Source organism: Nestor notabilis, unplaced genomic scaffold (genome assembly GCF_000696875.1).
Source record: "Nestor notabilis isolate BGI_N333 unplaced genomic scaffold, ASM69687v1 scaffold13803, whole genome shotgun sequence".
NCBI classification, from domain to species: domain Eukaryota; kingdom Metazoa; phylum Chordata; class Aves; order Psittaciformes; family Psittacidae; genus Nestor; species Nestor notabilis.
This window is the reverse complement of record NW_009920679.1, coordinates 45,364-60,158: the sequence shown is the minus strand read 5'-3', so window position 1 is coordinate 60,158 and position 14,795 is coordinate 45,364. Positions and strand designations below refer to the sequence as shown.

Sequence of the window (14,795 nt, the reverse complement as noted above, 5' to 3'; positions counted from 1 at the left end):
TCTTTCCCCCTTTGAGAGGCGTTGGGTCAGTACAGACCACACCTAAAGTGAAACATGGGTTTTTGGTGCTTGGTCTATTTAAAGTGACTTTGAGGAGTTTAGCTGTAGTTTCCGGGGAAGGTGAGAGCTGCATTTATATCCTTTGATTGGTAAGGGCTCAAAGAGATTGCTCTGGAAATCCTCATTCTCTTTCCTCTATGACAAAGATTGCTTCACCCCAAGGCGCTCTCCAGTCTCTTTTTAAGATTTATTTGAGTCTTCCCTCCTCCTGTTACCTACCTCATTGAACTCACTTTAGTTTCTCTGCAGGTCTTTCCCAGGATCTAGAAATTGCCAGTTGGAGCTTTCTTACTTCGCCTGTAGAAGCCATTAATCAACTACAGAGAAAAACAAAATATTTGCTCCGATGTTTGTTTTGGTGTTTAGTCATGAAGTGGGTTTATTACTTACGGTACTTCTTTGCTATCTCTATTACTTCTGTGTCTCAGGGATTGTGCTGGATGTTTAAGAAAGCCTTATCCCATAATTCTTTACCTACTTCCCCAGGAAAGGAGAACAGACAGGACCAAAACCCCACCATAGATCTACCTTTTTTCCTCATGCATTTAAACCTTAGATGCAGGTGGAAAACTGAATGTCACTTTAATCCAAGCATTACCATAACTATGTCATAAATGGAACCATCATTCGTAAGAAGACCCTGTCTCTTTAGGATCATTTTCAGACCTAGTGCGATAGTGACTGCAACTCCAGCGTCAAGTGACTTCAGATGCTTCTAACTTTGATGTTCCTGTTTGTTCTGTAGGATGGGCACGTGGAAGTGGCACGCTTGCTTTTGGACAGCGGTGCTCAAGTGAACATGCCTGCAGATTCATTTGAGTCTCCACTTACTTTGGCTGCTTGTGGTGGGCACGTGGAGTTAGCAGCTCTCCTGATTGAGAGGGGAGCTAACCTGGAGGAAGTTAATGATGAAGGTTATACTCCTCTAATGGAAGCTGCCCGGGAAGGCCATGAGGAGATGGTTGCCTTGCTGCTGGCACAAGGTGAGAGCACTCTTGTTTCTTGAGCGTTCCTTTCTAAGAATGCCATGCTGACTATTTGCCACTAAGTATTAGGTGCAAATTCCCCTGATGTAGCGTGTGCCTGTCACTGCTTGTTGCTGTAACTACAGAGCAAAGCTAACACACCCAAACAGTGGAGATGATGAGCATTCACCTTCCTACCCTGTGTCTGGTCAGCTAAAGTAACAGCTTTTTTGTTTCCTAGGGGCAAATATAAATGCACAGACAGAAGAAACACAGGAAACAGCTCTTACTCTGGCATGCTGTGGAGGGTTTTCTGAAGTAGCTGACTTCCTTATTAAGGCAGGAGCTGATATTGAACTTGGTTGCTCAACACCTTTGATGGAAGCTGCTCAAGAGGGTCATCTTGAATTGGTGAAATACTTGCTGGCAGCAGGTATGTGTACAGTGCAAACAGCCTAGCCCACAGATACCATAGACTCAATGTTATGTATAGTTTAGAAGATACCTGAGCTTGTTTGTGTCAGTGCTTTAACAAGAAACTATATTATCAGATACTTTAGCAAGAAGGAAAAAGCATATGATACATGTCAATATTGTGTGATGCTGTTAACAGAGGAAAGTGCCTCACAGAGCCCTGGGTTGTGCGGCATATCTAGAACCATCCATATCCATTAGGAATGTTGCTTCCAGCTAACAGCATTTAAGACAAAATGTTAATGCAGATAATGCCTGGTTTAATATGTTGCTTCTGCTTTGACTGAGCCTAGTTATGTGCAGTCAATCTCCCTAAATAACCAGTACATTAGGAATTGTGCCTTGGGAAATAGTGTGCAAGACAGATTCTGGAATGTGCTGGATTTCTCTGAGGAATGAGTTTTCCTACTATACAACACAGTAGTAAAAGTTCAGGCTTGCCTGCAGTTGGGGGGAAATGACACTTCAGTTTTCATCTGTCAGCTGAAAGTAGGTAGAGACTGAAATGTAGTCATACTGCTTAAATAAATGAAAGGGAGCTGCATTTTTGAAATCTTCTTTGTTATGGGAGTTATTTATTTGTATGCTCTTTCCTAAGCAGGAAATCGTCTGGATTTGTAATTCTAGAAAGTAATGCTTGCTGCTTAGGGAGGGACAGTGACAACTGCATCTCTTTGTGCAGTGACACCAGGCTGTGACACCTGTCACCAGCTTGCTGGGAATGCTGCTTGCACTTCACTTCTGATAATGTGGAGAGTGAATTGAGGAGCCTTGATTTGGCATCAGGGAGTCTCTAAATATATCTCACACCTTGAGGATACAAAAATGGCTAATCACATTGGCTTTTGTTGACAGTAATGCGTTACATACCCAGAGCCATGCATAGCATGAAAGCTGTATGGAGGCATGTATGAAGCTAGTCAAATTATTTCAACAAAATGGTTTTAAAGCAAATTATTTTAAGGAGTAGGGAAGAAATGAAATATGTACAAGTGTATGGTCTTGGAGCATTAATACTAATTAAATAATATGCATTTTGTCTGGTTTTTCCTTGGCATGCAGCTCCTGTCAAATGGATAGTCTAGACAGCTGTCTGGATTCACTTTTATGTGTTGTAACAACTGGAATCTTCATTGCTGTAGAGGGAATATAGGAATAAGTGAGCATACAGGTGCTCAGATTGCTGGTCACGCTTTTTCCAAGCCTTTGCTTCTCCTCAGAGTATTTTTACTACAAGAGCAATTTTTACCATGAAAGCAATGCCCTTGGGCTGTGAAGCTCTTGGTCACAGATGAAGTGCCTTGATTTTTGTGTTTATCTGATACAAAATGCTTGATAAGGTGATGTCCAGTATGAACAAGCTACTGTTGTGTTTCTAGGAGCGAATGTTCATGCCACCACAGCAACAGGAGACACAGCTTTGACCTATGCCTGTGAAAATGGACATACTGATGTTGCAGATGTGTTGCTTCAAGCTGGTGCTGATCTGGTAAGATTTCTGCTGGCTTTGGTGGGGAAGGTACTTTGGTTTCAAACTGTATGCCAAAGCTGACATGATTGCAGAGTAGAAAGGCAATTTTAGCAATTGAGATTCACATATGGGTGCAAAAACAGGCACAGAAGAAACTTTTTAAAGAAGCCTGCACATTGTTGGGTCTAAAAAAACCCCCAAAAGTCTTATTGGGTAATCTTACATCTATTAAGTGAAAAGTTTTATCTACAGCTTATACTTGTGAAAGTTCATTATCTTTTTGGGTTGGGATTTTTTTATTTTATTTTTTTTTGTTTCTTTTTTTTGTTGCTGTTTTTGGTTTTTTTGTTTGTTTGTTTTTTTAATCAGGGGGTATTTTTACTAGGAGGGGCTTTTGACAAGGGCCTTGTAGGCACAGGATGAGGGAGAATGGCTTTAACCTGCCAGAGGGGAGACTGAGATGAGTTCTTAGGCAGAAGCTCTTCCCTGTGAGGGTGCTGAGGTGCTGGCACAGGGTGCCCAGAGAAGCTGTGGCTGCACCATCCCTGGCAGTGTTCAAGGCCAGGTTGGACTCGGGGGCTGGGAGCAACCTGCTCTAGTGGAAGGTGTCCCTGCTTCTGTCAGGGGGTTAGAACTGGATGAGCTTTAAGGTCCCTTCCAACAAAAAACAGTCTGGGATTCTGTCATTACAGTATAATCCATAAGTTTTATTGTTTAGCAGGAGATATTTCTGCATTGTTTTCATTCATTATGCTACTTCGTTATTCCCAAACTCTTGTGGGTTAGAGTTTACTTGCTCCACTTGTCTGATTTTAAAATGTTCTAGTATTAGAAGCTAGTAATACTCTAGGGTTAGTTTCTGAACTAAGAGACTGTGAGTCTGGTAACTTTTTAAAACTGCAACACAAAAAATGCCAAACTAAGCAATGCCTTTTCAGTGACCAGCATCAGATGATCTCTGTTCTTTGTCCCAGAACTATTCTTTTTCTTGTAACTCTGGGTTTTAGTGTATTCCTTTCACAGTGTTTATTTTCTGTAACACGTTTAATCATAACTAAGCTGTTTCCATAATTGTTTTGATTTTTTTTTTCCACATTCTATAGTGAGAGACCTAAAACTGCCTCTTCATCAGCCAGAGAGATACGGTGTTTGTTTGGCTTTTAAACAGTAAAGCCCAACTGATCTGTTAGTCTTCTAAAGCAGTTTAGGAGTCTCATGCTCCAAAGATAAGCAGAGAAGATTATTTCTTTGTTGCCTTTTTGTTGCTTTTTTCTTTTTTTTTTTTTTTTTTCTCCCACTATTTCTTCTTTTTCCACACTCTCTGCTTGTGTGGGGTTTTTTGGGGGGGAGGGTCTTGAGGTTTTTGTTGGATATTTTAGGGTGTTTTATTCCTTTCAAATAGTAAAGGATGCCAGAAAATTTTATCATTGAACCTGATAGATGAGCATCCTAATGAAGGTACTTAAATTTCAGTCTTAAATGTTTTAATTTTTCAAGTCTATATTTACAACTACAAATAAATGAATGCTGTAATGGTGAATTAATAATAATCCCACTCTTCCTTATGAATAGTAGTCAATGTCTGCTTCATGTGTTCCTACCAGGGAGGAAGGGTGTGTTGGTGGAGGGGGGTGTTTGTGTGTGCTGCACTTTGCTCACTTCAGTGGTGGGTGCCAAGCATCAGCCACTTGAGCAGGGACAGAGTAGGGGTTTGGGGTTCTGTTGGATATTTAAATAAGTACTTGGTTATAAATAGATATAAGCCATGAAGTATCTTTATAGTGAGGAGCAAAGCATGAAGCAAAAAATATTAACTGCATAAACTTTTAAATTAAAGCATTCAAGGGTTGCTGCTTAAATGTCACTTCAAGTTATTAGTGATATCACTTGGATTATTTCCCCTCTCCTCACCAAGGTTAGCAGTGTTTGTGGCCTTTAGCATCTAGTTCAGATCAGTTTTGCAGAGAAATATCTTGTGCCTCTCTATAGTAGTTTTATTTTACTGCATTTTCTTGTTCTGCCAATCAAAATGAGAAGCCCTCAAGAAAAATACTGTAGGGAAGCAAAGGAAAATTGCCCATGAAAGGGAGACCTGCCATGTAAATCTACCAGTGTTGGATTCTGATTTTAAGTAAATGGGGGAACACCTGGAAACTGCAGCAATGCTTAGGGCAGGTGCCTCAGGTTTGGAGCAGTTTCCTTTCAAACCTTTGTGTGGTTTTGCTGCATTTAGGAGTTGTGAGTTCTTGTGAATAGAATTATCTTTGTACTGGGGAAGGTTCCTGAAGTGTGTGGCCTTGCTGCTGGGCTATGAAAAACCTTCTTTGACAGTACCACGGGAAGTTAGTTTTCCAGATTCCAGTTCTTGTTGGTAATTGAAATGAGGTTGGATTATTTCAGCAGACTGTCCCAGGAAGTCTGTGGTGGAGCAGGGAATTGAATGCATATCTGGACTTCAGCCTCTGCTTGGTCTGTCTTCATCTGTCTGGTTAATTTTGCTCTTCTTCTGATGTTGAGACACAGCAAATGAAAGTACATGTCCAGTTGGGTCTCTTTCTTTCCTTTTTCATCCTACAACTTCAGTCTTACTTGGGATTGCTTCCACTGATGTTTCATTGTTTTCCAGAAACCTTCATACCTGAGATTTACATGCAGTCACTTGAGGAGCTGCATGTACAACATCTTACCCTCTTGTGGAGTGGTCCTTTCTGTGGAAAACACTGGTTATGTCATGAACAGTAACAAAACAGAGCTGAGGGCTGTTCTCTGACTGCAAGGACAAATGGCACATGCATCCATGCCGTGCCAGCACTGGGCGTGGTAGGTCACTGAGCTTGGGGCTGTGCCCCTGTGTCTGTAAGGATGTCAGTGGCTACGACGCAGCCCACTAGAGTGGTATTTTCATCCAACAATACTGGGAGCATACAATGGACACCTCTGGGTTGTGGGATGAGGTCTTGAAGAGGTTCGTGTGATGCTTCCTAGATAAGTGGAGAGTAATCTGATGTCATGTTTTGCATGCTGTCCACTGGGAGCAGTCCTTGGTGACCTTCTCTCCTGTTGTTCTTGACAGGGCTAGTACTATGCCACGGTGGCTGTAGGGGAATAAACAGAGTGAATGACCAGTGATCCCATGCCTAAGCTTGTCTGCTGGCCCTGTTTTATTTACCCATAGATTTGTAGCAAGTGCTGGATTATGCTGCTGTTGCTTTATTGGTTTGTGAGCCACCTCCATATTCTGTCTTCTTCCAGGGCAGGCAGGCAGGCAAGGAGCATAGTTTCTGAGGATTTTTCTTCTCCCTGATTCCAGATCAAGGAAAGAAAATGGTTCATTCTTCCCCAAATGCTCTTGGGTTAAAGGAACACTGAACACTAGCTGTCAAGATTGGTTGTGATCCATTTCTTCACAATTCAGAACCTTTATTCCATGATTTGGAAAGCGCATAATCTATTCTAAGACCTCAAATCTTTCCTGGCTTCTCAAGTCTTTCCTGGCTTCTCAAGTCTCTCTTCAATGGCCCAGGAGGTTAGGACTGACTGGGAGTTGAGGTGCAAGCTTTGAGACTGCAGATGTGAAAGGAGCCTCTCCCATACTGGATTAGCCAAATTGGCAGAGGCAGAAGATGTTTGTCAGAGGGGTTCCTGTATCGTGCTCATGGAAAACTGAAGTTTTCCAACTTTGGAGTTGCCCACGTCATTCTATTGAACAGATTCTTGTGTTTTGCTCATGTCTAGTTCAGGTTTTCTCAATCTCTGAATAGAACCTTGAGCTAAAGTTTGAGCATGTTTTATGATGAGGGTGGTGAGATACTGCAGCACGTTGCCCAGAGGAGTTGTGGATGCCCATCACTAGAAAAGTTCAAGTGCACGTCCACTAGGTTGGACGTGCACTTGGCAGGTGGGGGGACTAGATTATCTTTGAAGGTCCTGTCCAACCCAAACCATTCTCTGATCATTATATGGTAAGGGATTCTAGTTCCAGTAAAGTTTTTGTCTGAAGTGGAAGTGATTTTTTTTTTTTTTACCACCACGTCTCAGCACAAAAGGCTGCTGTTCTTGGAAGTAGAACACGGGAGCTCTTTGCTTTTCAGGACTGATCTTCTGGCCTACGTATCAACTATGTAATTCAGTTCAAGGGCCAGTGACGACCTTGAGAACTCTGTTAGATTCATTAAGGAGTGTGGCTTTATAAGAACCAGCAGAACTGAATGAAAATGATGACAGAGGTGAATTTTCTCTAGTTAGTGGTTTATTTTTCCTTTAAACTCTGCATTGACAAGTTCTTCTAGAAACAAATGGTGTCAGAGCTCACACTGCCTTGGTCCTGTCTGCTGCAGAGCTTCTCAATCACATATGGTATCCTGATGAATTTGTATCTCCTTGGGACTAATTGTTCATGAAGTCTGGCTTGTTACCAGTTATTCTGCTGCTTTTCTGCTGCCCTTCTTGAAGGGATCTGTCTTTTCCATGTCCTTACAGGGACAAAGTTGGCCTGTCAGAGTCTGTAACAAAGCTAGCTTGGCAGGCCCTACACCTTTCCTTGCTAATGTATGCATTTTGAAATCAGCTTGCTCTTGCCAAGCATATGAATGACTTAATATGAGGCACGCCTGAAGCCTGTGATCCCATCTGTGCCTTAGTCGCATCCTAATCCCTTTATCGCCTGCAGGACTGCAGACTTCCAGGGTCTTAGGCTGAACTTCTGCCACTGGACCAAATGTAAATTTTTACTTGTTTACAAAGCTCTTTGTTGGGGTCAAAACACCTATTTTAGATTTTTGTGATTAACAGGAGTAAAACTTTAGAGATTAGAACCCTAAATAGAATTTGATAGAAGATTTTTTTTTTCTAGATGGCAATATGGTTTAGTAGGTTCAGGAGAGTAGAACCAGCACTTCAATAAGACAATTATTTACCTGTGTTGTGAGGATTTCTCTGACCTCGAAGGTTAGAAGAGACTTTTCTTTTGCCTGTAAGAGTTCTCTTTTATTTTATTTTTTTTTTTCCTCTTCTTTGTGTCTTTACTAGCAGTTTCCTTGGAGTTTCCTTATTAAGGATTGTAAAGCTCACTGAGTATTGGTGCTATTTAGTGAGAGGTAATATCCTGCTTTTAAGATGTATGCCTTTCTGTAAACTAAAAGTGCCTGTTTGGATGCCTGGTCCTGTTCCCTTTTAATGTAGAACCAAACCTGGATGAAGCACTACATACTGGAGATTCCTTTTTGAGAGACTGCTCTTGACAAGGTAGTTACATCTTTGCCTGTTCCAGTGTAGCTGAAAACAAGAGATTCTTCTTTTTTGGGCAGTGAGAAGGTGCCAGCTTTTCTCAGCTGGGAAGCACAGAAAACAGTTTTGAATTGGGACTTCGTGATCTGGCCTGCCTTGCAGCTGTGCATGACTCTGCTGCGCAGGAGAGTTGATCTATGATGGAGTTTACCTTTCTGCTACAAAATATGTGGGTGCTTTTATACTGAACTTGAGAGATGGAAGAGAACCCAAGGGCTGCTTCATCCTTGCATTCTTTTCATTTTACACTATTAAGCTCTCCCCAGAGCTCTTTGTACTAGTTAAAATTCCACATGTGGCTTTCCTTAAACATTAAAACTGGCTCCCTGGCATCCATGGAACTCCAGTTGCAAAACCAGATAAATAAAAATGAAAATACAGGCATGCCAAATTGCCTCTTGGTTCTTCCCTAGGATGGGGGCTTCGCCTTCAGCTGATAACATCCGTCACATTGATGTAGCTCCTTACTTAGAAACTCACTTTCTGTGTATGACACACCTCATGTTTGATGCAGTGTGCGTAAGGCAGCATTTAAACATCTACAAAAATAGCCAATGCTTTATGGATTTGAATGGAACCATGCTGGAGACAGCTATGGTGTTGTGACAGTGAGGGGGCTGAGAAGCTGTCACGTTTTTCCTTGCTGTTTCTTGAACCATTGGGAAAGGTCAGGGATTCCAGGTCTTTTTAGACTTGGCCTTCAGTCTGCTATAAATAAAGCAAAAAGTTGTAGCACATGTGAAGCTAATTTTTGTAATTAACACCTTTTGGATGTTGTGTTGTAGCCTCTGGATGGTAAGAAGTACAATGAAATTCTCTCTTTTGCCACTAAAGAGCAAAAAGTCATCTTGTATTTAGTGAGATGCTGTATGTAACCTTCATCATGAATCCCAATGGCTTACGGTAGGAGTCACAACCAGTAGAGCTGCGTTGCTTGGTCTTACCTTTGTGCTTGCTTGCCTAATTCCAGCAAAACAGAGGCTTTAGCTGGTGGATCGAGTCCATTTAAGTTCACATTCCAGGTCTTCATGGCCAAGAACAACATTTATTTGTAGAACGAGAGCCGTGAGTTGTTCTTTTTCCTTCCGCAGGACAAGCAGGAGGACTTAAAGAAGACTATTTTGGAGGGCATAGAGCCGGGCAAGCATCAGGTGAGGTTGGCCTTTGATGCTTGTAAGCTGCAGCCTCAGGATACATGCTAACAATAAGCATGGCTTTAAGGCATCTAAATCTCTTCAAAAACACAAAGCCTCCCTGCGCAGACCAGACATGGCATCTGTGTGCTGTGTTTTCCCTGCTGCTGGGTTCTCTAAAACCCCTGTTGACACAATAGTATCTCAGCCTTCACCAGTGCAGCAAGTGATCTGATTGAGTCTGTTAGCACAAGTAGCTGTGTTAAATCTGTTGTTACATATCCAGCTTCCTGTAAGGTCTTTCCTTTTCATGTATTTACTTTAAACTAGAGGCCTAGTTGAGTTTTTAGGTGCTTCTGGAATATTGCTTTGCTACATATCTCCGGAAGGTTATTTGGGACAATTAGATTGGTGACTGTTGGAATCCTATATCTTTTGATAGGGATTCAATCTGGAAAATCAGCAAAGTGGCACAGTGATAGGAAATGTGTTGTTTGGCTGTTGTCTTGCATCAAAAACTTCATCTAAATCGTTTTGCTTAGAACAATATTTAGATTTCTGTTAAATATTCACCATTGTCATGAGTGAGAGGCTTTCTAGGAGCTGAAGAGACCAGTTGGACCTTTACATTAAAATAACATATGACATTGGAAAAGGACTTGAAAAAAATATACTAGGGAATAATACTTGCCAACCATGAATCCTTGTGAACCAGGGAGAATAGTACTGGGGGGAGCGGAAGCCCTTATGTAGGTGATCTTGGAATCGCCTAAACCAGAGAACTCAAAATCAAGGATAAAAAAATACAAGGTTCTGATGACGCTGCTTTTGCTTTGCTCTCTGAAATACTGGTTTAGCTAGAAAGGAAATAATTGTTATTACTGACTGGATTCTCATCTCCTCTTTGAGTCCCAGTGGAAAAGATGCAGATGATGTAAACTCTTACCTGATGTGGGTAATACTCTCACTTTCCCCTTCCTTCCTGGTACCTAAACCTATGGAAAATTCTTCTCAGGCATTCTTCCAAGCAGAATTAACAGGAGAACACATACGTGTTTAGAGAATGGTGGCATAGATGTTCTTCGTATCTCTTTCTGATCATACTAACTGCAGTGTTTCTCAGGGCTGGAGCAGTGGAGAGAGAACACTGATGAGTCCTGCAGTGCAGAGAGCTGGGGAAGTTGTCTTTGGAGATGAGCACTCCTTGTTAGTTCTGTTCTTAGAAAAAAAGCATTTGCATGTACTTCATATTGATACAAGGAAGTAGCACATTGGAAAGTGCTGGGGGATGCTTTTAACAGTTTTCATGTTCTCTGTCCCGATTTTGATTATCTAATACAGCTAAAAAAAAAAAATAAAATCTTTGAAATTTATGGCCATTCCAGGTAAAGGAAAGGGTGTGAGTTAAACAGAAGCACTGCATTGCACTGGATCAGCTTCTTAGTTTGGCTGGGTCTAGATGCTTTCCTTTAAAGCTCGAGTTGATGCTCTCTGTTAGCCTTTGTCAGGCCTAAATAGAGTGCTGAAGTCATAGAAATGCATGTTTTATTTTAAGATTAAATTAATTCTATCTTTGATGTTAAAAACTCCATCAAAATGCAGTAACTTTCGCAGATCTGCAGCAGGTGGGCACACAAATGGTCTAGTTTAGCTGGACTGATGATGTGTATGGTACTGCAAGTGTTTGAAGTGTATAATAGTTGAGGATCAAGTTCTGCCTGCTTGATGAAGTGACAGTTGGTTAAACTGGGCAGGGTAACTGCCTTGCATTTCAATGAGGAGCCTCCTGACATCCATGTTTAAGACTTACAGTGAAGTCTGCTAGGAATAGAGAATGTTGCAAATAATATCTTACTGCTAGTTATCTGAAACGCTACATTTGGATGGCTTTTCACTGTCTTGAATATAGCTAAGCTGTAACCTCAAATAAATTTTGCTTCTTGCCATCTTTGCTGTTGCATCAGTGATGATTTAGAAATGTGTATTGAATAATTGTGTGGGCAGTAACGTTCTGGTCCTCCTCAGAGTAAAGGGGTGGTCAGTGGTTCTTTGCATCCATAGCTGCTTTGTAAGTGATGTGCCAGCAGTACCAGGGGTTTACTGTGCATCAGGCAAACAGCAGCATCTGACTTTCTACGACCTATTGGCAGTGGCTGAGGAAGGACAAACTATACCAAATAGCAAGCACCAGAGTTCAAGGGCATGCTGCTAATTCTTGCATGTCATGAGGCCACATACTAACCTAATGAGCTTGACATGTCCTGCAAGTATCTCTGACATGCAGACAATCCAAAAGCATGCAGGTGTCGGCAGCTAAACCATCATTTTCCTGGGAGTGGAATCTACTAATTTTAAAACATAAAAGGTGACTTCAGCAGTAAGTCTGGAAGGTTTTCCTTCCTGCCTGCCTGCACTAACACGTTGCTGTACCAAGTTAGCAAAGAAATGGTGCAGTTCTATGAGGTTTAGACACGTTAAAGCAGGGTACAACAACACAAAGTCGTTCTGAAGGCACAGGCGCAGAGCATTTCTGCTCTTTCCAGAGCACATAGGAGAGGAGCCATGTAACCTCCCTCATAGCAAAGATTGGGTTGTGTTTTCTGCAGTGGATCAAGCTCCAATAGAAGGTGCAGTCGAGATTTTTCTCGAGTGTATGAACAGAAAGCTAATCTAAGGTGCAGCTTGCAACTGAAGCAAACCATATGTCAGAGGACATCTGCAGAGTTTTCAGGAATACTGAAATTATGGGAAGGAGTTGATTTGTTCTGCCAAGTCTATTCTTGTCCTTTTATATTTGTAAATAACCGTGTCATCCACTGTCGGTACTGAATGTTAACTTTCACTGTCAGAACACATGCAATTCCAGAAGTAAATAGTGAACTTAGAGCTTGGCTTCCCAGATACTTAATGGAAAAAAACCCCCAAACCCTGGTCCTGGTGCATTTGATCAGACTGGATATTCAGATCACCAGTATAACACTCACAGGAAGGTGCTGTTTCCTCCCCTTGCTGCTGAGGGAGGGTTGATGTGCACATTAGTCAGCATTCCTTGTGGTATTAAACATGGCTACAGAGCAAGCAAGCTTCCTTGTTCTGTAGCTTCTCTAATACAGTTGTATTCAAACCCATTGTTCCAGTATTCAGAAACCTTTTAAATTAGAAAATGGTTCTTGTTACTCCTTTTTTTGTTGGTTTGTATCACCCTTTTGTCATCTTTCTGCTTTATTCTCCAACCCTCTTGTTCAGAGACTGTGACCTGCAGTGATTTGTCTCATTTTTATTGCTGATCCTCTTCAGTGTGATTTAAAACTGTTGCTTGCACTTCAGATACTGCTGCAGTTTTTAAGGTCTGGTGTACAGCATGTGACAGTTTCAGAACTGCTGTACATCAATCCATAGCTATTTGTGGACTTCTTGATGCTGGATGATGTTTGTGTTAAATAGTTCTCCTTTTCGAGGAGGAAACAAGATGTTGCTGTTCTCAAGTATGTTACGCCTTTGAACACTAAAATGAAAAGGGGTCTGTAAGCAAAGAAACTTCCTTATGTGATAACAGTATGGAAGTGGTCTTAATGCTTTTTGACAGTGTGATTCAGTATTTAAGGTAACATGAAAATTGATTCCAGTCAGCTTATAAGATAGGTCTTCTACTGAGACAGGTAATTCTGAGACCGGTTCCATCACCAGGTGGTTCAAAAGCTGGAACAGTGGTATAAGTTTTGCCCATTTATTGATCTGTTACTTCTTTATAACAGGAGCATGAATCCGAAGGTGGGAGAACCCCACTAATGAAGGCAGCACGAGCCGGTCATCTGTGCACCGTGCAGTTCCTTATTAGCAAAGGTAAAATACTACTTTAAATAACTAATTAAAAACTTAAAAATGCCATTTTTCAGTTGTGTATGTTTGTGATCCTTTTCCAAAATGACTCTGGTTATGTGTATGTGAGCATTTGCCGAACCATTCAGGGTTTGTTGAATTTGATTCAGTTCATGTTACAGTGAATCACAAAGTATTTTGGTAGTAGCTTTCCTAGTCTGATCTATAGACTAATCAATAGATTTGAAGCACAGCAAATATTTTCAGCTTCTTACAAAAAACACTCCCTCCTTGAGAAAAAACACGTCCTCAAGTGCCGTCTGAAACAATAAGAACTGCATCATGTAGTGATGCTGATGAGGGCTTAGAATGACAAATTAAAAGCTATGCTTCGTATACCAGAGGTGTTCCCTCTCTCTTACCACTCAGGAGGCCCACTCTTACTGTCCTTGTCTTTACACGCTGAGGAGGGTGATGCATAGAAGCCATCAGTTATTCAGAATCCCTTGGTTTTACCTTGGAAGTGTGTGTAATGGGACAATGAGAAGAGCTTGTCTCTGTTCCAGAAAATACTTGTTGACACTTCCTTTTAAAAACATTTATTGTGTTTAATTCTGAGACCTTCTTTTTATAGGTGCCAATGTTAACAGGGCCACAGCTAATAACGACCACACGGTGGTGTCACTGGCGTGTGCAGGAGGTCACCTGGCAGTCGTTGAGCTCCTTCTTGCTCACGGTGCAGATCCTACTCATCGGCTGAAGGTACTAACTTAATGTATTTATCATAGGGACTGAAGGAACCACATAGTTATTTAATGGATTACTAAATCTGCAATTTTAAATGGTCTAACTCATATTTTTATGCTGGGTAGCAAAATTCATCTTCTGGCTTTTTATTTCCAAAATCTCCCTCCAGGATGGCTCAACTATGCTCATTGAAGCCGCCAAAGGAGGACATACAAATGTTGTTTCTTACTTGCTGGATTACCCAAACAATGTTCTGTCAGTTCCTGCAGCAGACTTATCTCAGCTCACACCTCCATCTCAGGATCAGTCTCAGGTAAGTCATAAGGAATTCTTAAATATCACCATGAATGTTGTAAAGTACTTCCTTAGTTAACTTCTGAAGTTGTTTTAGATGTGACCATATACAGTGAAAAGAATTAGTAAAAGTCTACACATCTGAAAATGGCAGAGAGTGAGAAAGTTGATTGGTATCTGCAGTGCAGGAGCTTTGTTTGTTTTCTGCTCCGTAGACAGGATAGTCCCAAACCCAGCATCTCAAAAGAATACCATTCTCTTGGCTGCATTTGCTAGGTGTTTGGTTTTAACAGTTCCAAACCCTTGTGATAGCGCCCCTTAAATGTTGTTGCCAGTTTTGGTTGTTATACAAAAGAAAATACATTGTGAACATGGAGAATTCTGCAGGCTGCAGAGGCAGCTTTCCAGTGGAGTTAGTTGATTAAAAGCCTAAAGATGCCAACAGTTTTGCAGTCTACACAGCCCAGGATTTTGTGAAGAGTGTCATAGTTAATTTTGACATGTAATCTACAATAAATGGGACAGGTCATACCAGGAGGTAGCATA

At 41.3% G+C, this 14,795-nt stretch overlaps 1 protein-coding gene across 1 annotated transcript in view; it reads left to right on the top strand.

The window, feature by feature from the left end:
• Window positions 1-14,795, top strand: part of LOC104402818 (ankyrin repeat and KH domain-containing protein 1-like) — a gene marked incomplete at its 5' end in the record, with an annotated part of 85,184 nt that overhangs the window by 29,506 nt on the left and 40,883 nt on the right. The window contains 6 exon segments of the mRNA XM_010010798.1: window positions 806-1,043; window positions 1,267-1,458; window positions 2,879-2,988; window positions 13,145-13,232; window positions 13,843-13,970; window positions 14,125-14,268. Coding sequence (XP_010009100.1) covers window positions 806-1,043; window positions 1,267-1,458; window positions 2,879-2,988; window positions 13,145-13,232; window positions 13,843-13,970; window positions 14,125-14,268 — 900 coding nt within the window.